General features: G+C 43.5%; 1 protein-coding gene across 1 annotated transcript in view; it reads left to right on the top strand.

Moving 5' to 3' along the window:
* The window catches only part of LOC311137465 (microtubule-associated protein 1S-like), a 35957-nt gene extending 8919 nt beyond the window's left edge, over positions 1-27038 (top strand). The window contains exons 2-7 of the mRNA XM_084171997.1: positions 2461-2562; positions 18761-18843; positions 21420-21560; positions 21671-24992; positions 25137-25360; positions 25763-27038. Coding sequence (XP_084028123.1) covers positions 2461-2562; positions 18761-18843; positions 21420-21560; positions 21671-24992; positions 25137-25360; positions 25763-25918 — 4028 coding nt within the window. The 3' untranslated portion in view covers positions 25919-27038. The remainder of the gene's footprint in view (positions 1-2460; positions 2563-18760; positions 18844-21419; positions 21561-21670; positions 24993-25136; positions 25361-25762) is intronic.

Raw genomic sequence — 27038 nt, 5'->3', positions numbered from 1 at the left:
CATCCCATTTCCCATCTGCTAGCACCAGTGTCCTGTGCGCTCCCTCTTGACCGTCTGTGTTGTGCGTGACACAGGTTTAAAGCAGGTTGGACCGACCCACGTGGTAAAGCCAATATTGCGTAAAGGATGCTGTTAATTTCCACTGCCTATCGGCAGTTATATTTTAACATTTGAAATAGCAGTGAAATTAAGGAAAAATGATGGCCTTTGTAGTTTGCATGTTTCATCTGGGATGCAAGATGTATTAGGTCTTGGAAGGTTGCATTTCACAGGATGATTGTAACAGTGCTCTTCATGTGCTGTACTGTCTAACTCAAAGATTAGGCCTATTTTGAGCCTCCGGGCAAATACAATCCCTGTTTTTAATAATTGGTTCTGTGTTTTTGACAATGTGCTGAGAGACAGAATAATACACTTTTTAATTACTCCTTTTGAATCGAGTCATTTCACTCAGAATGTGTTCATGCGAATCAGTACAAGTGACTAGATATTTTCAATGGAAGTTCCAAACCACTGCCAGACAAAGACATTTGCGTGTTGAGGTTATACGGAAGTAACGTAATGCCCAGGCCCCAGACCCTTGTTTTTCCCTAGCCCGGGTGCCAGTATGAGACATTTGCCTCAGTCTAGATACTCTGTCATAGTAATTGTTACATATATGGGCTGGGTATTCAATGATTGGATCGCCCTTTCCTGCCAAAGGGCAATAACATATTTTGTGCTGCCCAAGTCATTCAGAGTTACAAAAGTTTTCTTTTTAGATGGAATGCATACTAAAACAGTGCTCTCAGCTTGGCTAAATCATTGACACTTACAGTATATCCTTGTGCTCTCTGGGGGATTTGAATGAGCATAACAAATTCCTCAAAGATAACAGTAGGCTACCGTAGCATCGCATCAGCAATATTTCAACTGAATTTAACATGAATGAGAAATCATATCGTCACAATGTCTGTAGTGGCAGTTCAGTCTAGAAACTCAGAATGGAATGGCTGCCGACCCTGGAGATCGGAACACACAGATGAATTCAAATATTTCAAATAATAAGGAAGTACCTGACAGCTCCTTTCTGTATATTGTGCAAATGTTTTAACACCGGTAAGCAGTAGCCTAACTAGAGTGCCACAGAGTATGTTAATTATTTTATAGAACTCATCCCAACTAAATGTAGTAGTTCCAGAATGAGATGACCCCAGGACAGTGTTCTCTCAACTTTGTTCCATAAAATGTTCACAACAGGAAGTGAGTTATCCACCATAGCCTATAGGCCTGTGTCACGATCTGAGCGATGAATATGATTGGTTGTGACAGGAGATACTCTCAGAAGACTGGGAGACTAGTCGCCTGCCTCGCACAAAGCACTTTTTGTCTTCTACTGCTATTTCAACCTTTTTTTTTCTCTTGTTTAAGTAAAAAAAAAAAAAACATATGATGATGAGGTCAGGGCTAAAATTGTCCCAGACAGACAGAAGCGGGAGGCTGCTTCCTCTTGGTTTGTCATCGTCCCTCTTGATCTATGTGGAGCAAAAAGCAGATCTTCTTTCTGAAAAAAAATGTTGAGTGAAGATTCATCATACAAACAGTATAGGCAGGGAGTGAGGTTTTTGTATTTCGCCTTTTGTGTTCAAATAGGCCTACAGTATGTCTTCATTAAGATACTTAGGCTATTAAATGATGTCTCAATTAATTTGCTTGCTTGTCATGTAGGGCTCGTCGAATTGACCGTATGAATGCTATGCCCTCACATTTGAGTTTTACACTGCACCAGTGTACCACATTTACCATGATGACAGACACACTTACATTTGTCAAGCTCTAGAGGTCCATGTTTTAGCCTAACCTATATACCCTATAGCTTAGGCTAATTGGAGATTCAATGTATCAATTCTATTCTATCTAATTATCAAATTGTCATACTCCTAGTTCACGGATATTTTGTATTTTTGTACATTATGGCTATTTGTACATTATGGCATTTTATTGTAACTCTTGGCTATGTCACTGATGTGAGGAATATGAGGCTTCTGTTCACATATCAGCTGCATAGCATGTTGACATTACAGAAAGTACCTCCAACAGTGACAGATCCATAATGGAACCTATCAATTATTTACTGTACGTGAGTTACTTATTAACTGAAAATACATTTGTTATTTCATTACGAGTACACAAGTAGCATTGTCTAGTCCATGTTAGCTGGGAGTGAGTGAGTTTTTCAGCCCATCCCTTAAGTCTATGCTTCTCCAGTTAGTTTCACTTTGAATCCTTCTCTTAAAACAACCCCTTAGCCTGACCAAAATTAACACAGCCTTAACCATGTAATTAATCTAGGCTTAGTCGTCCAATGGCAGGGAGTGTCTCTATATGTTATTATGAAACAAACCAAAAATTTTTTTGAAAATGCTGTTGAACTGAGGTATGAGTGTGCACCTAATCACCCTGGTGTGTGTGTTTCAACAGGCATCCGCTCATGGGACGTGGACCTGACAGCCTGTAACCTGGACGAGCAGCTCAAGCTCTTTGTGTCGCGACACTCTGCCTTCTTCTCAGAGGAAATAAAAGGTAAGGAGAATTTTGGGACTTTCCCCCCACTGACCTCTGAAATAAAATGTGTTAATTCATTGGTCATATTTGACCACTTTATGTATGATATATTAAAAGTGCCTGTAGACTCTGTAGGTAAAGACCACATTGCTTTGACCCATGTACAGTGCCTTCAGAAAGTATTCACACCACTTGACTTATTCCACATGTTGTTGTTACAGCCTGAATTTAAAATGGATTCAATTGAGATGTTTTGTCACCGACCTACACACAATACCCCATAATGTCAAAGTGGAATTATGTTTTTAGAAATGTTTACAAATTGATTAAAAATGAAAAGCTGAAATGTGACCCGTTTCAGGAAAATAGGCGTATGTCGCGGGTCACTACTTCACAGGAGAGCTCTTTGAAAGTAAACTTTTTTATTTGAATCAAAATGCGTTTTTTGGCAGAAATGCCTTCTCGAACATGTGAACTTTCATGTGCCTTAATAACAAACTCGTGATGCCTCTGTAAATACGAGTGAAATTGTTAAATTAAGAGCCTAGTTGGTTTAGCCAAAGAAAAAGACAGCAACCTTCCCGCTACCCATGATTTGTCTGAGATAATGAGTGGGCTGGACATGTCAAGAGATGAGTTTGGATTGGTCTGCCATATAGAACGCTTCTGTCTATTTGAGCTGGTCAGTATGTCTAGGTAATCCTGTCTAACGCGGCTTAATTTTTTTTTATTGTATATTAAAACTGCATAAGTGTTGCGCTCCACTTTCTGGACGACAGAGTTTTGAAATTAGTGGAATTCGAGTATGATAGCTAAGGAGATGGAGAAAACACCTGTCTCCTGATTACATCTTCAAACTAAGGGCAACCATGGCATCCGACAGGAATTATGTATACGGGTAAGATAGTCTAGCTAGGTACATTTTCAGATATTACATGTTTTTGACAGAAAGAGCCATTTGCTTGGCTATCTATAGCCTAATGTTAGCTAGCTAACATTGAACCTGGTTGGTTAGCTACCTGCAGATTCATGCAGGGTAGTAACGTCATGAGTTGTGAATATGGTTAATTGTTTAGCTAGCTAACGTTAGCTGGCTGGCTCGCTAGCTAATGTTACGTGTATGACCTTATTGTTCGTATCTCAGAGCCATTTGCTTAGCTAGCTATAGCCTAATGTTAACTAGCTAACATTGAACCTGGTTGGTTAGCTACCTGCAGATTCATGCAGGGTAGTAACATCATGAGTTGTGATTATGTTTCATTGTTTACCTAGCTAGCTAGCTACATGTCTTAACAAAAGACTCCTCTATGCAAGTAACCATTTCGGGTGCGTTTGTAAATTCAGTCTGGCCATCTACTTCGATTACAGAGCACTCTCGTCTGAGTGTGCCAGAGCGCAGAATAACTGATGAATTTACAAACGCTCAACACCCGTTGAATATGGCCGGTGTCAGTCAACATCGGCAAAAAAGCGTAATTAAATTGTTGCCAGCAGCACAGTTAGTCACCAACGCTCTGGATAACATGAAAACAGCCTAACCAGCTCTGCTAGGGCGAGTAAAATGGTCAGAGTGAGGTGTTCTCTCATTATGTGTCTGGAAGTAGCTAGCCAATGTTAGCCAATTAGCTTGGGTGCTTGACTGCCGTTGTGAGGTCAGAACGTTAGCAGCTCTTGCTGCTGGTGACTCTCAGATCCACCTCTACGCAGACGACACCATTTTGTATACATCTGGCCCTTCATTGGACACTGTGTTAACAAACCTCCAAACGAGCTTCAATGCCATACAACAATCCTTCAGTAGCCTCCAACTGCTCTTAAACACTAGTAAAACTAAATGCATGCTTTTCAATCGAACGCTGCTGGCACCCGCCCACCCGACTAGAATCACCACTCTCGACGGGTCTGACCTAGAGTATGTGGACAACTACAAATACCTAGGTGTCTGGTTAGACTGTAAACTCAACTTCCAGACTCACATAAAGAATCTCCAATCCAAAGTTAAATCTAGAATCGGCTTCCTATTTCGCAACAAAGCCTCCTTCACTCATGCTGCCAAACATGCCCTCGTAAAACTGACTATCCTACCGATCCTTGACTTCGGCGATGTCATTTACAAAATAGCCTCCAACACTCTACTCAGAAAATTGGATGTAGTCTATCACAGTGCCATCCGTTTTGTCTCCAAAGCCCCATACACTACCCACCACTGTGACCTGTACGCTCTTGTTGGCTGGTCCTCACTACATGTTCGTCATCAAACCCACTGGCTCCAGGCCATCTATAAATCACTGCTAGGCAAATCCCCGCCTTATCTTAGCTCATTGGTCACCATAGCAGCACCCACCCGTAGTCTGCGCTCCAGCAGGTATATCTCACTGGTCATTCCCAAAGCCAACACCTCCTTTGGCCGCCATTCCTTCCAGTTCTCTGCTGCCAATGACTGGAACGAATTGCAAAAATCTCTGAAGCTGGAGACTCTTATCTCCCTCAATAACTTTAAGCATCAGTTGTCAGAGCACCTTACCGATCACTGCACCTGTACACAGCCCATCTGAAATTAGCCCACCCAACTACCTCATCCCTATATTGTTATTTATTTTGCTCTTTTGCACCCCAGTATCTCTATTTGCACATAATCTCTTGCACATCTAGCATTCCAGTGTTAATACTATTGTAATTATTCTGCACTATAGCCTATTTATTGCCTTACCTCCATAACTTGCTACATTTGCACACACTGTATATATATTTTCTGTTGTATTTTTGACTTTGTTTTTTTACCCCATATGTAACTCTGTGTTGTTTTTATTGCACTGCTTTGCTTTATCTTGGCCAGGTCGCAGTTGTAAATGAGAACCTGTTCTCAACTGGTTTACCTGGTTAAATAAAGGTGAAATAAAAAAAAAAAAAAAAAAAATGAACCCTACTCATCGGCCAGAGCGTCCGGTGTGCGCTCTGAACGCTCCGAGAGTGACACGTTTTGAATTTACAAACGGACAATCTGACAGCACAGTTGCAGTCACCAACGCTGTGGATAACATAACAGCCTAACCAGCTCTGCTAGGGCGAGTAATGTTCTGTCATTTGTGTCTGGAAGTAGCTAGCAAGTTAGCTTGGGTGCTTGACTTCTGTTAGTACAGAACGCTTGGATCAACCCTTAAAGAGATGTGTGGGGCTAAAGCTTAAGAGTGTGTGAACGATGCTGAATGGGTGTAGACAAAGAAGGGCTCTCCAGTAGTAGTACCAAAAGATTCAAAGGCCATTTTCTCAAAAGTGAGTTTACAAGTTTATCAACTTTCAAAGCAAAATTACTTTCCCATTGTTCCTCAACTGTAGTGTATGATATACCATGTTGTATCTCTTAGTCTCTACTTTAATTCAATGTAAAAAAAATAAATAAAAAAAAATGTTTTAATTTTTCTACATAAGACCGATTTGAGCCGATCGGTCACAATCAAACTTTATTTGGCACATGCGCCGAATACAACAGGTGTAGACCTTGCCGTGAAATGCTTACTTACAAGCCCTTAACCAATAATGTTGTTCAAGAAAGAGTTAACAAAATATTTACCAAATAAACGAAAGTAAAAAATAGTCAAAAGTAACACAATAAATGTCTTGAGTCAATAAGTATTCAACCCCTTTGTTATGGCAAGCCTAAATAAGTTTAGGATTAAAACTTTGCTTAACAAGTCAGATAATAAGTTGCATGTAGTCACTGTGTGCAATAATAGTGTTTAACATGATTTTTGAATGACTACCTCATCTCTGTACCCCACAAATACAATTATCTGTAATGTCCCTAAGTCGAGCAGTGAATTTCAAACACAGATTCAACCACGAAGAGCAGGGAGGTTTTCCAATGGTTCGCAATGAAGGGTAGATGGATAGATGGGTATAAAAAAGCAGACATTGAATATCCCTTTTAGCATGGTGAAGTTATTAATTATACTTTGGATGGTGTATCAATACACCCAGTCACTACAAAGATACAGGCGTCCTTCCTAACTGTTGCCGGAGAGGAAAGAAACCGCTCAGGGATTTCAACATGGGGCCAATGGTGACTTTAAAAGACTTAGAGTTTAATGGCTGTGATAGGAGACAACTGACGAACAAAGAAGCCTCTACAGAATATAAATATTCCAAAACATGCATCCTGTTTGCACCAAGGCACTAAAGTAATACTGCAAAAATGTGGCAAAGCAATAAACTTTTTGTCCTGAATAGAAAGTGTTATGTTTGGGGCAAATCCAATACAACACATTACTGAGTACCACTCTCCATATTTTCAAGCGTAGTGGTGGTTGCATCATGTTATGGGTATGCTTGTAATTGTTAAGGACTGGGGAGTTTTTCAGAATAAAAAAAGAAACGGAATGGAGCTAAGCACAGGCAAAATCTGCTTTCCACCAGACAGTGAGAAATGAATTCACATTTCAGCAGGACAATAATCTAAAACACAAGGCGAAATATACACTGCTTACCAAGAAGACAGTGAATGTTCCTGAGTGGCCGATTTACAGTTTTTACTTAAATCTACTTGAAAATCTATGGCAAGACCTGAAAATTGTTGTCTAGCAATGATCAACAACCAATTTGACAGGGCTTGAAGAGTTTTGAAAATAATAATGGGCAAATGTTGCAAAATCCAGGTGTGACATGTATTGACTACTTATCTAATCAAGATATATTAGTGTTTTATTTTTCATATTTTTTTTTTTACAAATGTTAGAATTTTCCTTCCACTTTGACATTACAGAGTATATTGTGTAGATCGTTGACAAAAAATGACAATTAAATCCATTTAATCCCACTTTGTAACATAACAAAATGTGGAAAAAGTCAAGGGGTGTGAATACTTTCTGAATGCACTGTACGTTAACAAGGCATGTGAAAGTGGTTGAAGGGATTATGTTAATAGCAATTCAAGGCCATTGAAGATTAGATGCTTCATACAGAATGTTCATTTTATTGTCAAGTGCTCTTGCACCATTGCTTAGATCCATAGTCTCAAATCAGTCTGCCTTGGCTGAACAGACTGGTACCAGCAACTCTTCTGTATGGTGTACATTTCCAAGATGGAATTGGGTGTGTGTTAGGCAGCTGAGTGAACAGCTGAAATCCTCATCACCCCTAAACCACCACCCCATGCTATTATTTTCCTGTCCAACTTATTATTTTAATTACAGTTGAAGTCGGAAGTTTACATACACTTAGGTTGGAGTCATTAAAACTCATTTTTCAACCACTCCATACATTTCTTGTTAACAAACTATAGTTCTGGCCAGTCGGTTAGGACATCTACTTTGTGCAATTTTTCCAACAATTGTTTACAGACAGATTATTTCACTTATAATTCACTGTATCACAATTCCAGTGGGTCAGAAGTTTAAATACACTAAGTTGACTGTGCCTTTAAACGGCTTGAAAAATTCCAGAAAATGATGCCATGGCGTTAGAAGCTTCTGCTAGGCTAATTGACAACATTTGAGTCAATTGGAGGTGTACCTGTGGGTGTATTTCAAGGCCTACCTTCACACTCAGTGCCTCTTTGCTTGACATCATGGGAAAATCAAAAGAAATCAGCCAAGACCTCAGAAAATAAATTGTAGACCTCCACAAGTCTGGTTCATCCTTGGGAGCAATTTCCAAACGCCTGAAGGTACCACATGAATCTGTACAAACAATAGTACGCAAGTATAAACACCATGGGATCACGCAGCTGTCATACCGCTCAGGAAGGAGATGCGTCTCCTAGAGATGAACGTACTTTGGTGCGAAAAGTGCAAATCAATCCCAGAACAACAGCAAAGGACCTTGTGAAGATGCTGGAGGAAACAGGTACAAAAGTATCTATATCCACAGTAAAACAAGTCCTATATCGACATAACCTGAAAGGCCGCTCAGCAAGGAAGAAGCCACTGCTCCAAAACCGCCATAAAAAAGCCAGACCACGGTTTGCAACTGCACATGGGGACAAAGATCTTACTTTTTTGAGAAATGTCCTCTGGTCTGATGAAATAATAGAACTGTTTGGCCATAATGACTATCGTTATGTTTGGAGGAAAAAGGGGGATGCTTGCAAGCCGAAGAACCATCCCAACCGTGAAGCACGGGGGTGGCAGCATCATGCTGTGGGGGTGCTTTGCTGCAGGAGGGACTGGTGCACTTCACAAAATAGATGGCATCATGAGGAAGGAAAATTAGGTGGATATATTGAAGCAACATTACATTTACATTTACGTCATTTAGCAGACGCTCTTATCCAGAGCGACTTACAAATAGGTGCATTCACCTTATAGCCAGTGGGATAACCACTTTACAATGTTTTTTTTGTTTTTGTTGGAGTAAAGGGGGGGGGGGGGGTAGAAGGATTACTTTATCCTATCCCAGGTATTCCTTAAAGAGGTGGGGTTTCAAATGTCTCCGGAAGGTGGTGAGTGACTCCGCTGTCCTGGCGTCGTGAGGGAGCTTGTTCCACCATTGGGGTGCCATTTCAGTCAGGAAGTTAAAGCTTGGTCGCAAATGGGTCTTCCAAATGGACAATGACCCCAAGAATACTTCCAAAGTTGTGGCAAAATGGCTTAAGGACAACAAAGTCAAGGTATTGGAGTGGCCATCACAAAGCTCTGACCTCAATCCTATAGAACATTTGTGGGCAGAACTGAAAAAGCATGTGCGAGCAAGGAGGCCTACAAACCTGACTCAGTTACACCAGCTCTGTCAGGAGGAATGGGCCAAAATTCTCCCAACTTATTGTGGGAAGCTTGTGGAAGACTACCCGAAACATTTGACCCAAGTTAACCAATTTAAAGGCAATGCTACCAAATACTAATTGAGTGTATGTAAACTTCTGACCCACTGGGAATGTGATGAAAGAAATAAAAGCTGAAATAAATAATTCTCTCTACTATTATTCTGACATTTCACATTCTTAAAATAAAGTGTTGATCCTAACTGACCTAAGACAGGGAATTTTTACTAGGATTAAATGTCAGGAATTGTGAAAAACTGAGTTTAAATGTATTTGGCAATGGTATATGTAAACTTCCGACTTCAACTGTATGTTGCCCGGCTACTTTTTGACTGTTTCTTCAGTCAAAGTCTATTAAATGAGTCCCATTGAATATCTGTGTGAATGCTGTTCTTGACCCACTTTTCAAACTAGACAGCTGTTACACCCCATGACGGTCACAATTCTCAGAGAAGACGTCATACGCATAAATTAGTCAAACATCCTAAATGGTAGGAGAAAGTTGCTTTAAATGAGAAAATCCATTCCAAAAAATTATATGCTTTGCAATTCATTGATATAATAATATGGTCATTCATCCAAATCCACTTAGAGATAACACATGTGGGAATCATACCCACACACACATACTGCCTTACAGTAGTCTATAGCTTCCAGTTGTCATTCTCATGTTATTATTGACCCCTGTTAGGTGTGTGTGTCTGTCCCTGGGATTCTTCCCTGCTGTTTGCATGCTGGGCCACAGTGGTTAACAACACGACTAGAGGTTTGCGTGCGGAGAGGCTATATCTGGCAGGAGATCAGCAGTGGTTAACAACACGCCGGTGCCCTGGGACTAGAGGTTTGCGAGCGGAGAGGCTATATCTGGCAGGAGATCAGCAGTGGTTAACAACACGCCGGTGCCCTGGGACTAGAGGTTTGCGAGCGGAGAGGCTATATCTGGCAGGAGATCAGCAGTGGTTAACAACACGGCGGTGCCCTGGGACTAGAGGTTTGCGTGCGGAGAGGCTATATCTGGCAGGAGATCAGCAGTGGTTAACAACACGCCGGTGCCCTGGGACTAGAGGTTTGCGTGCGGAGAGGCTATATCTGGCAGGAGATCAGCAGTGGTTAACAACACGGCGGTGCCCTGGGACTAGAGGTTTGCGTGCGGAGAGGCTATATCTGGCAGGAGATCAGCAGTGGTTAACAACACGGCGGTGCCCTGGGACTAGAGGTTTGCGTGCGGAGAGGCTATATCTGGCAGGAGATCAGCAGTGGTTAACAACACGGCGGTGCCCTGGGACTAGAGGTTTGCGTGCGGAGAGGCTATATCTGGCAGGAGATCAGCAGTGGCAGCAGTTAGATGGGTTGACCGCTCGCGGATTAGAAAGTCTGTCTTGCTCGGCTGGTCAGGGGCTGCTCAGCCTGGCAAACACCAGCGAGTTTACATTCGCTCAGCGTCTTCACACTTGAGTGGAGATGGAGCTCGCTTCCTTCCCACCAGAGATTTTCTGTCCCATGATAACTCCATCTTTTATGTCTGGTTGCTGTAAAGACTCATTGAACTTTTCAGATGAATGTGCTATCTACACTGAACAAAAATAAAAACGCAACTGAGTTACAGTTCATATAAGGAAGTCAGTCAATTAAAATAAATTCATTAGGCCCTAATCTATGGATTTAACAGGACTGGGAATACAGATATGCATCTGTTGGCGTGGATCAGAAAACCAGTCAGTATCTGGTGTGAACACTATTTGCCTCATGCGGAGCGATACATCTCCTTCACATAGAGTTGATCAGGCTGTTGATTGTGGCCTGTGGAACGTTGTCCCACTCCTCTTCAATGGCTGTGCAAAGTTGCTGGATATTGGTGGGAACTGGAACACGCTGTCGTACACATCGATCTGGAGCATCCCAAACTTGCTCAATGGGTGACCTGTCCGGTGAGTATGCAGGCCATGGACAAACTGGGACATTTTCAGCCTCCAGGAATTGTGTACAGATTCTTGCGACATGGGGCCGTGCATTATCATGCTGAAACATGAGGTGATGGCGGCAGATGAATGGCACGGATCTCGTTACGGTATCTCTGTGCATTCAAAATACCATCGATAAAATGCAATTGTGTTCGTTGTCCAAAGCTTATGCCTTCCCATACCATAACCCCATCGCCACCATGGGGCACTCTGTTCACCACGTTGACATCAGCAAACAGCAATCGGTATTCATCCGTGAAGAGCACAAGTGGCCATCGAAGGTGAGCCTTTGACCACTGAAGTCCGTTATGACACCGAACTGCTGTCAGATCAAGACCCTGGTGAGGACGACGAGCTTCCCTGAGACGGTTTCTGACAGTTTGTGCAGAGATTCTTTGGTTGTGCACAGTTTCATCAGCTGTCCGGGTGACTGGTCTCAGACGATCCCTCAGTTGAAGAAGCCGGTTCTGGAGGTCCTGGGCTGGCGTGGTCACACATGGTCTGCGGTTGTGAGGCCGCAGACTAAAACATTGGAAGCGGCTTATGGTAGAGAAATTAACATTTCATTCTCTAGCAATAGCTCTGGTGGACATTCTTGCAGTCAGCATGCCAATTGCACGCTCCCTCCTTCAAAACCTGAGACATCTGTTGCATTGTGTTGTGTGACAAAACTGCACATTTTAGAGTGGCCTTTTATTGTCCCCAGCACAAGGTGCACCTGTTTTAATGAGCTTCTTGATATGCCACACCTGTCAGATGGATAGATATCTTGGCAAAGGAGAAATGCTCACTAACAGGGATGTAAACACATTTGTGCACAACATCTGAGTGAAATAAGCTTTTTGTGCATATAGAACATTTCTGGTATCTTTTTTTCCAGCTCATGAAACATGGGACCAACACTTTACACGTTGCATATATATTTTTATTCAGTATATTTATCATCCAGATATTCTACAATACAATCTGGGAAAATTATAGAATTGATGTTGAGAAAAATACTTGATTGCCTTTACTTCTCCTCAGTCAAACATCTACTTGAGAAATTTAGCGGAGTCGCCGGCCTTGGTTGGAGGTTACGGCAGAAAGCCTTATTATGTTGTGGCCACTGCAGAACCATTCATCAACGTTTTCGCCACAGGCTGTTGTTCTCGTAACACTGAGAAACTTAACTCAGCTGACTGAAGACTACTTGAGTGTATTCGTCTGTTAATGAAAAGCAAAACACAACCAAACAAATACTCTTCTGTTGGAAAATGGGAGCATTCAAGAAGAATATGGAACTTTGCATAACATTCCAAGTGGATTGCCGAACCCTTGACGAAGACCGCCCCTTGGGCCCATTTTACTATTTTAAACAGCCGGTCTGGAGAGGTTGACAGACACACAGACACACACACAAGTGGCATTCTCCCCGTCTTCAATCTTGTTTGCTCTGTCTTTCGTTCAGTGACCATTAACAGCAGCACTAAAAGGACCACACTTGTACTTTGACACTGCATTTTGACAACATATTTTCTGCTTTTCACTCCTTATGATCGAAGCAAACAAAACTGTCCATGGGGTTTGTTGATGACAATGGGGAGAGTGTTTCTGGAAAAACATCAGGAGGCAGTAGGCTTATATTATTTATTTATTTATTTATTTATTTATTATTATTATATTATATGCCTATATGTTGACTGGAAGGGAGAGAGATGGATGTTCGCTGACAAAAGGACAAAAGGCACGTTGTCCTATATATGTCCTCTCTTGGACTCTCCATCGGACACTAATGATAGACATGAGTCAATGTTTTCATTTCACTGCCTGGGACTGTGTACGCAATGCCATGGGTGGTACTGGTGCTGTCCATTACCATTGGCCAGCAGGCTGTTTATGCAAGTGAGGTCAGTTCATGGTTTCAACTAGTAATGTTTTCCAAAGCCCAGAGAGCGACCTGCCTAATTTATAGCAGGAGTTGTCCTGCGTAGCCAGATGTCGTATTCTCATATTCGCTCTGTATGCTGATGCCTGGAAATGCCAGGTTGCTCAGGGTGAGATAACAGTCCTACAATTTTCATTGGTTCCTGTGAGATCCAGAGGCCAACAAGCAACCTATTTTTGTCTAGTTGTAGAACCTAAAAGCCTGGCACACAAGACTAAAGCAGGAGAAACGTTGCAATTAAGTTTTCTTCCTTTACACCTCAACCATACAGCATCAGCAGAGTAGCTCCTTCTGACCGTTATTTGTATAGTTTGCAGTGTAGATTGTGTGGAGTGTTAGTGATGATGTTAGTGGGGAGGACAGAGGAATGAGACAGGTGGCTGATGGAAAGCAGAGAGTGAATTGCCAGGCTGAGTGGGAGGAGTAGAGAGTGACCTCGCAGCTGTAAATAGTTGGCCACAGCTGTACCTTCCTCACCCTGTAGCCCATCTTCCCTCACAGTCACCAGAACATAGCAACTTTCTCCTCTGGTGTCAAGCATTACCTCGCCCCACCATCAGTCCTCACTCACACTTGTTCATGCTAGCTTGCTAGCTCAGGCCATCACAACTGGGCATCTGTGAAATTACTACTTCTGGATTGCTGCAGTGCTCCACTATGGAAGCCGTGTTGCGTAGCCTCTTCTGGCCAACAGGCTGACTAAGGAATGCGTGGCATCAGAGCCTATATGTGTGTGTTTACACTAGTAGAGTGCGGCTGGACAGGGTGGTGCTGGGCTGCAGGATGGGGGGAGCAGAGAATCAGGTGGTGTGTCACACAGTGTCTGCTTGATCTCATTTCACAGGACTACCAGCATAACTTTACAAGAATGAGTCATGAAAAATACCTAATACAAATTAGTTAGAATTAGGACAAATGTATTTATACATATATAATAATAAATAATAATAATATGCCATTTAGCAGACGCTTTTATCCAAAGCGACTTACAGTCATGCGTGCATACATTTTTGTATATAAGGGGATAGTTGCTAAACGGAGTAATAACAAAGCTTTAGCACCTTTATTACTGTATAGCCATTAGCTAATGAAGACTGATGCTGACAGATAGTATCTATTTTGAATAAGGGGACTGTGGGGGGACTGGGGCGGTTTACTGGTTGCCCTGGTTACTAGAGCAGCTGGTCCACTCCCAGCAACATGTCATGTAGCGCCTCCTGTGATTTACTGCTTAGATTGTTTAGTTTTTTTACTGCCTCGATCGAGGCAGAGTGCACTGCAGACACATGGGATGGGGTGTGAGTGTGTGTTTGTGCAAGTTTGCATTGCTATGAAATATTAAAGCAGTGCTTTTGCAGGGTTGGGTGTTCGGGGTCTGGGGAGGGGGTAGAAGAGTGTTTGGATACACCTACAAATGGCACACTTTACGATTCACCTCAGGAGGAATGGTTGTAGGATACAGCCAGAGAAGATGCATCACATCTGAAATATGGCAGCATCTTAAGCATATTCCTCTACCAGACACCCGAACTCAAATCTGTTCTACAATTGCTATATATTGTGACTTAGCCAGAGTTTAAGAATAAAGGCAGAAAATGGAACCATGCAGCTCTGTTTCCTTTCAGCCATATTGCTGTGAATATTTCAGGCAGCTTTCAGCGTTGTCTTTTCCAGCAGTACAGAATTATACACTGCGGTGTGTGTGTGTGTGTGTGTGTGTTAAACAAACCATACAACTCCATGCACAAGGATGACTTTTAACAATTTTCATCAGAACATTTAACAAAAACGCATTTACTTGAAGAACAGTACAGATGCAAAGTTTGATAACAGAATGACAGCACAAACTGTCATTCTGTTACCAAACTTTGCATCTGCACTGTTCTTTTAGTAAATGTGTTTTGTAAAAAAATCTGTAGAAGATTAAGTCATCCTTGTGCATAACTTTCCTTGTGCATCACTCCGTTATCGTGTAATTGCCCCAGATCAGGAAGGCAGGGAGATGAGGGGAAGAAAGCGTGGATTTTGTTGTAGTGTAATCCTTTGCTTAAAAGTCATGCTGTGGTGGTTTTAATTTGCACAATGTCTCCATCCCACGTGGTGGGGAGACGGATGTTGCCCTGGGTGCCCCCCAAGTTTCCCCCTGCAGGGGGCACATCTCTGATAGGACAGAGCTCAAACAGACACAAAGCATGTGGAAAAGGCAGAGGTAGTCTTGAGAGCATTGGTAGCCAGGTAGTCTCCACCCTTTTGATAAATTATTCTAGTTATTCATGGGTTCAACAAATATCTGTTCTGAGTTAGATTCACACTAATGGCCATTATGTACACAATCTGGTCATGGGCCTTGTTGAAAATAGAATTAAGATCATTTGTGCCAAAGCTTCATTCTTTGCTTTCTTGTGCTATTGTGTTCTCTGGCTCTGTCTGGGGGAAAAGGCCCTGCAGCTGTTGCCATGGCACCATGCTAACACGACTAGCTCGACAGGAAGGAAGAAAGTGCTTCCTCTCGTGTTGGGTTTCATCTCTACACAAGGGTCAAGGTTGAGGATGGGGCCCTCTCTTTGATCATGTCTCTTTTACACATACTCTTGTGACTGGAAAAAATGGTTCCTCTTCTCTCAGCACAGCATATAGGATTGACTGGGGTAATGAGAGGAGGGGTGGGAGGTTGATATGCTAATGACATTGGTCGCTCAATGCTGACCACAACTACCTTCTCTGCACCTCAGTGATGTTCAGGGGACTGGTGATAACCAGTGACCAACTTATTTGCTTAATGTAACCAAGCAACCATGTACAGTACTGAGGGGGTGGGCAATACCAGATAGTGGCCAATGATTGGTTCACTGGATAATCTAGTGGCTTAGCACTATGATCTCTATGTTCTAAAATACCTTAGGTACTTACCTAATGGGGTGTTAATGTCTTAGGTACTTCCCTAATGGGGTGTTAATGTCTTAGGTACTTCCCTAATGGGGTGGTAATGCCTTAGTTACTTCCCTAATGGGGCGGTAATGCCTTAGTTACTTCCCTAATGGGGCGGTAAGGCCTTAGTTACTTCCCTAATGGGGTGGTAAGGCCTTAGTTACTTCCCTAATGGGGCGGTAATGCCTTAGTTACTTCCCTAATGGGGTGGTAATGCCTTAGTTACTTCCCTAATGGGGCGGTAATGCCTTAGTTACTCCCCTAATGGGGCGGTAATGCCTTAGTTACTTCCCTAATGGGGTGGTAATGCCTTAGTTACTCCCCTAATGGGGTGGTAATGCCTTAGTTACTTCCCTAATGGGGCGGTAAGGCCTTAGTTACTTCCCTAATGGGGTGGTAATGCCTTAGTTACTTCCCTAATGGGGCGGTAATGCCTTAGTTACTTCCCTAATGGGGCGGTAATGCCTTAGTTACTTCCCTAATGGGGCGGTAATGCCTTAGTTACTTCCCTAATGGGGCGGTAATGCCTTAGTTACTTCCCTAATGGGGCGGTAATGCCTTAGTTACTCCCCTAATGGGGCGGTAATGCCTTAGTTACTCCCCTAATGGGGCGGTAATGCCTTAGTTACTTCCCTAATGGGGCGGTAATGCCTTAGTTACTTCCCTAATGGGGTGTTAATGCCTTAGTTACTTCCTTAATGGGGTGTTAATGTCTTAGGTACTCCCCTAATGGGGTGGTAATGCCTTAGGTACTTACCTAATGGGGTGGTAATGCCTTAGTTACTTCCTTAATGGGGTGGTAATGCCTTAGTTACGTCCCTAATGGGGTGGTAATGCCTTAGTTACGTCCCTAATGTGGTGGTAATGCCTTAGTTACTTCCCTAATGGGGCGGTAAGGCCTTAGTTACTTCCCTAATGGGGCGGTAATGCCTTAGTTACTTACCTAATGGGGTGGTAATGCCTTAGTTACGTCCCTAATGTGGTGGTAATGCCTTAGTTACTTCTCTAATGGGGTGGTAATGCCTTAGTTACTTCCCTAATGGGGTGGTAATGCCTTAGGTACTTACCTAATGGGGTGGTAATGCCTTAGGTACTTTCCTAATGGAGTGGTAATCCAATAAAAGGCTCAATACCTGCTACCACATATGACTCTACAGCAAGCAACAATCACATTCTCAATCTCCCTTCTTGGCTGGCTGGACCTTCCACACCAACAACCTGACTTGGGCTGGGCATTTGGGTAACTGTCCTCTCGGTTTTGGATCTACTGAGCTTTTGGTTAATGTGCATTTGAGCTGTTGTTCATATGGCAAGACATGGTGCAGTAAGTGACAGCACTTTTGCAGCTTCAATATTGATACTGGATAGACTCCAGAGACTTTGGTCTTTTGTCAGCCTCTCTTATCTTCACAGATAGGCTTGGCTAGTCATAAATAGCTTGTGCAGTTACTTTTGCTTTGAGTTATTCCTCTGGATCTCACTGGCAGTCCTTTCTCCCTCTCCCTCAGCCGTATAGCGTGTTAGGCTACCTATAGAACCCATAACAAACATATTGTCCTTACTTTCTGCTGGGCCTTCCATGATTATTTTACCTTTTTAGAGCATGTAGCCCCATTCGTGAAACAGTTTTACCACCCCTCCCATTTCATCTTGTGATTCGTTGTGGAAAATTGTAGGCTAAATGGGGATGTTGGGTGCAGCACATGAGTGAATGCCCCTGTATTCTGGCATGTGATGCAGTAGGAGTGTGGCACACAGGTCATTTATTCAGCCTGAATAGCCTCAGTATGTTATTGCAGCTTTTGGAGCATGGGAATAACTAGAATTATTAACAAATATAGCCTAAACAAAAACATAATATTGCAAAAGCTTTGCCTTAATTTATTTTGAGTTGTATAGCGTTATTGTATAGATGTATGCTTTTTTTGGTAACCAAATGATTCGTTTTGTGTTATTCAAGACCATTGAATCAATACCATTCTAACTACTGGTAAGTCATGTTTTGTTGAGACAGTTATTTGGGGCATTTTGTGTTTGTTTTTTCCTCAGCCTCGTCTGGTTTCAGTACCTCGCTTGGTGTTTGACCTATTCTCGCTTCAGATCTGCACTAAAAGCTACAGTCACACTGCTGGCCCAGGGTTTATCTTTAGGTATGCAAAGCTCTGTGCCTAAATGTAATCAGTGTTGTTGCCTTCTCTTTAGAGGCATTCCACCCAGGTTAGTGTCCACAGACTGGTTGTTTCTGATGCTGGCAGAGCTCTTTCTCTGGCTATGCTCAAGACTTAACTGTAAGCCAAAGGCCTCTACATCTGCTAAAAGGTTTACTGTAAAATGTTTCAGATTGGATTTTGACTTCTGATTTGCACAACCTGTTGAACCGTTTTAGTGGATGCATGGTTTGTTATTCCCAAACTCTCCACATATAGCCTACTGCCATTAGCCTACATGGGCAGTTTTATTCCGACCATCTGTCTCTTTAGTGTAGTCTGTAAACAAAACAGACTAATTGCCCAGTACCCATTGTTGTTTGCCGGTCTAAAGGAACAGGCTAGGTTCCTTTTTTTTAACCCTTACTCCCCTGGAGGTGGCCTTTTCGCTTCTCCTTACTCTCAGGTTTCTGACCACCATCTCCCTCCTTCCTTCTAGGTCAGAGGACACTGCAGCACAGTGGAGATGTTCTGGACACCCAGGTGATGGTGAACCCATCCCATGAGTTGGTCTGCTCAGAGGTGAGACCTAATTAGGCTACATCTCTCACTGTTAACATCAGACCTTGGTGTTGAAGTCTTTATTCAGTTTCAAGGTATGTTGTGGGTAGTCTAAATTCATTTTAAAATACAGGGAAATAAACTATGTTCAGAATGATAAAATCACATCTTTATGAAAGTCAGTATTACATAGTATTAAAGGGGAAGTTCACCCATTTTTACGCATGTCCTTATTTTCACTCCTTCTGTGTATGTAGTTGATCCCCCAAACCGTTATTTTATAAATATTTTGTTTCGTTAGAGAGAAAATTGTTTGTGACATTTTCATTGTAGTCAATGGTAAGTGATGACTCAGCAAAATGTGTCTACAAAATATCAAAATTGGTGAACATCCCCTTTAAGTAATGTTTGATTATCATTCAATAGCAATTTTACTAAGGTTTGTTCGACTTTGCGTAGCTATTGCTTTGTCCTGAGATGGAAAGGATCCAATTTCTCATATGACATCTGCACTACACACTGCCATCACATAACACACTTCTTTCCCCTGCCATCTGGCTCTCATTTCATACTGGAAATCAAATCCTGTTGCTGCTGTAATGATTCACAAAACCCTCCTTATTTGAACCAACATAATCTACTTTAGCCTGTGCTTGTCAGCTAATGCCTGTGATGCTTAATACACTTGTGTATTCACATTAAATGGCGAAATATAAAGTCTATCTCTTGCTTTGTTATCTGTGTTCTCTGCAAGCGTATCTGCTGGTAAATTCAGGTATTTTTTCAATGTCATGCCTGAACAAAGTTTGCAGTAGGCTTAGTACTGGATATGTACACAGTAATTCCTGAAATATTTTCTCGGGGAAAGGATGTGGGGGGGTGAGGGATTTTTCTACATTGAAGTGCTGCTTTTTCTTCAGTTTTCATCAGTGTGCGTTTGAGATCATTTTTACACCAGTAACAGTAGAAATTGCCATGGGGAATTTATTGATGGATTGCCTTTTTATCATGAAAATGTTAACATATAAACTATATATACAAAAGTATGTGGACATCCCTTCAAATTAGTGGATTCAGCTTAATCAGCCTCACCTGTTGCTGACAGGTGTATAAAATCGAGCACACAGCCATGCAATCTCCATAGACAAATATTGGCAGTAGAATGGCCTTACTGAAGAGCTCAGTGACTTTCAACGTGGCACCGTCATAGGATGCCACCTTTCCAACAAGTCAGTTCGTGAAATTTCTGCCCTGCTAGAGCTGCCCTGGTCAACTGTAAGTGCTGTTATTGTGAAGTGGAAATGCCTAGGAGCAACAACGGCTCAGCCGCGACGTGGTAGGCCACACAAACTCACAGAACGGGACCGCCGAGCACTCCTCGATTGCAACACTCACTACTGAGTTCCAAACTGCCTCTGGAAGCAATGTCAGCACAATAACTGTTCGTCAGGAGCTTCATGAAATTGGTTTCCATGGTCGAGCAGCCGTACAAGCCTAAGACCACCATGCGCAATGCCAAGCATCAGCTGGAGTGGTGTAAAGCTCGCCGCCATTGGACTCTGGAGCAGTGGAAACACGTTCTCTGGAGTGATGAATCATGCTTCACCATCTGGCAGTCCGATGGACGAATCTGGGTTTGGCGGATGCCAGGAGAACGCTACCTGCCCCAATGCATAGTGCCAACTGTAAAGTTTGGTGGATGAGGAATAATGGTCTGGGGCTGTTTTTCATGGTTCGGACTAGGCCCCTTAGTTCCAGTGAAGGGGAATCTTAACGCTACAGCATACAATTACATTCTAGACGATTCTGCGCTTCCAACTTTGTGGCAACGGTTTGAGGAAGGCCCTTCCCTGTTTCAGTATGACAATGCCCCCGTGCACAAAGTGAGGTCCATACAGAAATGGTTTGTCGAGATCGGTGTGGAAGAACTTGACTGGCCTGCACAGAGCCCTGACCTCAACCCCATCAAACACCTTTGGGATGAATTGGAACGCCGGCTGCGAGCCATGCCTAATCCCCCAACATCAGTGCCCGACCTCACTAATGCTCTTGTGGCTGAATGGAAGCAAGTCCCCGCAGCGATGTTCCAACATCTAGTAGAAAGCCTTCCCAGAAGTGTGGAGGCTGTTATAGCAGCAAAGGGGGGACCAACTCCATATTAATGCCCATGATTTTGGAACGAGATGTTCGACGAACAGGTGTTCACATACTTTTGGTCATGCAGTGTTATATTATCCTTTTGTTTTGATCACTTGGTTACATTGTATACCTTGAAATCAGCATGTCTGGGTTGATTGTGGCCTTTGGCAAAAGTTGTGTGGATCCTTTTTATATCCGATTTGGCTGGTATGCATGTAATTTGGATCAAAATGAAGAAGGGTTTATCTGGCCATAACATAATGCCATTTTGCCTTTTTATCATATTATAGACTGTAAACATAGGCTGGATGTTGACATAAAAAACCTTGAATGAGGGGCCTTGTTTCTCTGTGTTTTCTGTTACACAAACACAGTCTATACTATTGCCCTATTTGGAATTGTAAAGGCTACTAAATGGAGCTTAATTTTCATGACTCCCTTTCCTTCCATTTCACTAGGTGCGCCGGCTTATATCTGATGTGTCTCGCCACAAGTTGTTGGTCCTTGCTGGACAATGTGTTGAAGAGGCAGGAGACCTGGTCTTACAAACAGGATGTTTCTCTCTCAGTGACTTCATTCAGATATTTGCTGATGAGGAGGTGAATTAATATGTTACTGTAATACTTATTCAGCGTTACAGATCAATCTGAATTCAAAAGCATAAGCTGGTGAAGTGATTTACATCAAATCATTCTATCTCTTTGAACAGATTGGAGAGTTGTTGAGCTCTGCAGACCCCACACAAAAAGCTAGCCTCACGCTGAGTTGTCCCAACTCTGGGGTGTGGAAGAACTCTGTGTTGGAGAAGCACAACCTACAAGACTTCATCGACATCAAAACAAACCCACCATCAGTGCTACCTGAAATGGAAGGTCTGCAAGAGTTCACAGAATACCTCTCAGAGTCCCTGGAGCCACAGTCTCCGTTTGAGCTGCTGGAGCCCCCCAGTACTGTGGGCTTCCTCAAACTCTCCCGCCCCTGCTGCTACGTATTTCCAGGTGGGAGAGGAGACTCCGCTTTCTTTGCTGTTAACGGTTTCAACATCCTGGTCAATGGTGGGTCAGATTCTCGCTCCTGTTTCTGGAAACTGGTTAGACATTTAGACAGAGTTGACTCCCTGCTCCTCACCCACATTGGTGCCGACAATCTGCCAGGGGTGAACAGTCTTCTCCAAAGGAAAGCAGTAGAACTGGAGGAGGAACCGTCTACTGACTCTCAGATCAATGAGAACTGGATGAAAAATCTAATTTCCCCTGAGATTGGTGTCGTTTTCCTTAATGCTCCAGAGAGATTGAAGTCATTCCGGGGTGATCCCAAAGAACTGAGGAGCTGCGATCAAGTGGCACTCACTTTGCAACACCTTGAAAGGCTAACAATCAATCCAGAACCTCTTAGTCGCTCAAATGGACCCAGCATTGAGCCTCTTATTCTTTTCCAGAAGATGGGAGTCGGTAGACTAGAGCTGTACATTCTTAACCCAGTCAAAGGCAGTAAAGATCTTGATGCTTTCATGAAGACCTGGCCCGGCAATGGATCTAACACAAAAGGCTCAGAGATACCCCTGTCTTGCCTTGTCTCCATCTCCGCTCTACTGGTGTGGCATCCTGCCAGTCCTCAAGAGAAGATCATTCGAGTTCTCTTCCCTGGGTGTACTCCGCAGGCCAAGATTCTTGAAGGATTTGAGAAAGTAAAGCATCTAGAATTCCTGAAACATCCAGCCGTGAGCCTCAGGGACCTTGAAGCATCCAAATCAGATATACAACCAAAACGTGCAGAGAGTCGGGAGAGCCTTAAGTCCCTGCCCAAGGATTCAAGACCTAGCAGTGCCTTGCTGAAGGACAAAGTTGGACGTGGGGACGTTAAAAAGCAAGACATGAAGACCAAACCCAAGGCCCAAAATGACATTGCTAATAAAGAAGGGAAAGAAGGGGAAGAGAAGTCCAAATTGAAGGATGGGGATGCTAAACAAAGACCTCCAAAGGCTGAAAAGCTTATGACAAAGAAAGAACCTTTAAAGGATGAGAAAAAAGAAGTAAAAAAGAAAGATGAGAAAGCCTCCGCAGGTGTTGCCAAAAAGGAAGAGAATTTGGAGAAAAAGAAAGAAGCAGTTAAGAAAGAACCTCTTGGTCCAAGACCAAAGAAAGACATCAAACATGATCAAAAGAAAGCGATCAAGAAGGAGGTAAAGCCAGAGGAGAAGAAACCAACAAAACCTCTCAACAAGGATGTCAAAAAAGCAACAACTGGACCTTCATTTGGAAACACAGAGGCAAAGCTCTTAGGTAAGAATGGAACATTGAAGAAGGATGCAATCCCCAAGAGAGACGCATTGAACAAGGCGGCAAAGCCAAAGACTGGTAAAAAGGAGCCGGAGAATCAAAAATCTTCTGCCTCTGAGGGGGATGCTGATCGTTCCAAGATGTCAACACCTGAAGACATGACAGCGGAATTCGAGAAGCTCAGAGCAGAAAATGGAAAGTCAGAGAAAAAGACTGCTGTTGTAGTGAACACTATAGCTGACAGTGAAGGAATAGAGCAACCTGCGACAGAGAATGGATCAAGCGGTAATGCAGAAAGGGGGGACATCTTGGAAAGTCCACAAAAGTTCAGCTGCATGGAGACGCTGTCAAATCCAGAGAAAGCCCTGGGAACCACTTCGCCTCTCGCCAAAACTCCTAAAATTGACAGCAGCGTGAACTTTATTCTCACACCAACTGAATACAGGCTTCTTGATGGGGCCTTGAGAAATGGGCAAGAAGATGCATGCGCCAGCTCAGATGAGAAGACTTTAGAGTTGGTCTCCCCTGCCAACTCAGCCCCTAATAGCGCTGGGCATACACCTTTCCACAAATCACCTGAAGAGGATGCTCAGGGCTCTGGTGAGGACAGTAGTCTCAGGGGAAGGGTGCCTAGCCTTGGGTTTGAAGACTGCCACGTCATTGGTTCTTGCAGGAACTCAGAGGTAGGCTCCTTGAGGGGGAACCTTGAAAACTCCACATCGTCCCAGGACAAACAATCAAGCCTTTTGACACTGAGTCCCTTCATGCTGCCTGACTCTGTCTCGCCCAATATTACCTCCATGCCTGCTGAAATCGGTTCCCCACACTCGACAGAAGTTGATGAGTCTCTTTCCGTGTCTTTTGAACAGGTGCTCCCATCTATTGATGAGTCACCCAAGGGAGACCATGTGGACAAGTCCTACTCAAATGGGCATTTTGCAGATTCTGACCCCAAAATGGGGATGTCCTTACCCTTGAGTACATCTCATAACATGCGTCCACCAGGGGACGGCTCAGAGGAACGCCTTCCTGGACTACAGGGTCTTCTCCCTGACGTTCCCCATGATGTTGACCTCTGCCTGGTCTCACCCTGTGAATTCAAGCACCCAAAGTCCCCAGAGAACCAACAGCAGCATCTGTCTCTAGGGCTAGCCACCGGTAGCCCGCGAGAACTCTCAGAAGACAGCAACCACTCCCAGGAGCTAGCTAAGCCACAAAGCAGAATTAATAGTGATCGACATTCACCTCAAGGCCAGGAGACCCCTCCCACGTCTGTTAGTGAATCCCTCAACACAGCCACAGATTCAGACATACCCCCTGGGACTGAAGACTGCCCCTCCATCACTGCAGACATGGACTCTGACGAGGACTCTGGGAATTTCCCGCCCCACCATCCACATGACCATCCCAGCACTCACTCCTCCAACAGGGGAGCGCAACATTCCTCTCAGGACCCTCCCCCAGCCCCAATGAAGGATCTACCCCCTTTGCCGCCCCAGCCCGGTACCTGCATGGCTGACCCTGAGGCTGATGATCCAAGCAAGACCTCAAAGAGTGCTGCCACAAAAACCAAGAAACCAGCCGGGTTCATACAGAGGTTAACGTCAGCCACCAGTACAACTCTGAACAGTAAGACCAAGGCTGGCAGCACAACTGCTACATTGAAGACCACCTCAAGCCTTGACACAAGGCCTTCATCCCGCAATACCACTAGTGGCTCCAGACCTGGAACTGCAAAGTCAGCTTCTTCAGGTAGGAACAGACAGGGTTTTACACTTTAAATGATGGCATATTTAGCTCTTTCATTACTTGCTTTCTAAAATAATGTTTTTGTACTTGCAAGTTATTGCAATACATTGAGTCTTCTTATGCCTAACTCTGCTTTGTGTCATGCAGGTTCTCTGGGCAGTAAGGTCAGTGCAGCTGGAATTGCACCAGTGTATTTGGACATGGCTTATCTCCCCTCTGGTTGTGCCTCTGCCACCATTGACGTGGAGTTCTTCCAACGCCTGCGCTCCTCCTGCTACATCATCAGTGGCGACGAGCCCCTGAAGGAGTCAGTCATGAGACCCATTCTCGACGCCCTACTGGAGGGAAAGACGGCCTGGCCCGATGTGCAGGTCAGCTCTCTCTCTCTCCCCCTCCCTCGTCTCATTTATCTTTTTCTATGTACATTTGTAGAACGTCAACAAACGTAGACTGAGCTAAATGACATTGCCACGAGCAGCACCAGAGATATTGAGATGAGTGAAATGTAACATTTCGCTCTCACAGTTATGCACTGTATTTGCGCATGTGCATCGGTTCGCTTCACGCTGTTTACAGTGTGTTAGCCAGGGCACCAAAACAGCGGAGAAGTTGAGCTTCGCATTTCAACGCTCTTAGTTGTTGCGGAAATTGACCTACTATGCTGTTTACTTTCTGCATCTACGTCATATCGCTGAGTCTACCTTTTTAAGTCTGTCTACTTCTATGTACTCATGTTCTCATTTGAATTTGCCCTTCTACCTTTCCACTCTCAGGTGACCCTGATCCCCACCTTTGACTCGCTGACGATGCACGAGTGGTACCAGGAAACCCATGAGAGGCAGAGGGAGCTGGGTATCACCGTGCTGGGCAGCAACAGCACTGTGGCCATGCAGGAGGAGACCTTCCCTGCCTGCAAAGTGGAGTTCTGAGAGAGAGAGAGCGAGAGGGAGAGTGAGAGAGAGGGGGAGGGGGGGTGAAACAAGATGAAGCTACAAATCCCTGCCCTCTCACCGACCAAAGTATCTCACCCCCTTCACCTTCTCTTAAATTGTGATGGATTAATTTCCCCCATCTATAACTGACAATTTCCCACCCCAGCATGCTTCAAGTATAGCCTGGTGGATTAGCAGGCCTTGCTCATCCTTTCAATCTTATCAATATAAAAAAGACCCCAGCAAACACTCTGACCCATCTTTGTCTTGGGTACGTCTATGCCATGGAAATGAAGCCTGCCATGGAAATGAAGGCAGAACATGAATATGTCCAAGAGTCTTTGGTCTACCAACATGAAGAAAGGTTGTTCATTATGAATGAGGTGGACCTTGAAGACTGTCTATAGTAATCGAAGGTCCTCACATTTCTTACCATTAGCCAGGTAGTTGTGATCCAAATCCACGACAGCTCAAAGGAGACTAGTCAACAGCTGTAGGAAACCCTCTGCCTCAATGGGACTGAACTCCTGAGTTCTTCCTTCAACGATTAATCATTTCATAGGTATATTTAGCCCTACACCCATTTGCACAGTTATCAATTTCCACAGACGAGGGAACCGCAGTGAGTGAAGGAGTGTTACAATAGAATATGATGTCTGTCCAAGGCTGATAAAAGGCAGAGTTGGTGTGTGTGAGGAGGTGAATGTGGGACAGTTGTCTCCTGGTGCACAGGTAGGACATGCAGAGACCTCAGCACTTACTGAAGGACGACGACATGTTTCTGCATCCCATGTTAGTTCCATAGACGGTCTATGAACATTAAGGAGATGGCCAATGTCTTTGAAGGTAATGATATGCATGTGAACAGAAGAATTACCCCAACATTGACAAAAGAATGTCCAAGTTTCAAGAAATCATGTAATGTGCAGCGTTTTTTGTGTAACATTTATATCAGTCACTTTAACCCTTCATGTAGAGCACATACTGTATGGGGATACACTTTTGACATTGTCTTTTTAAATGAAATAAGTACGTAAATACTAGGTAATGATTTGTACTAAAATGAAATACTAATAAATATTGGGAGATGGAAGGCAATAAAATATGTAGTGTTTTA

Source organism: Coregonus lavaretus (assembly GCF_964263955.1).
Source record: "Coregonus lavaretus genome assembly, chromosome: 11".
Taxonomy (NCBI): domain Eukaryota; kingdom Metazoa; phylum Chordata; class Actinopteri; order Salmoniformes; family Salmonidae; genus Coregonus; species Coregonus lavaretus.
Note: the sequence above shows the minus strand (reverse complement) of the source record. Positions and strands in the feature narration are given on the sequence as shown.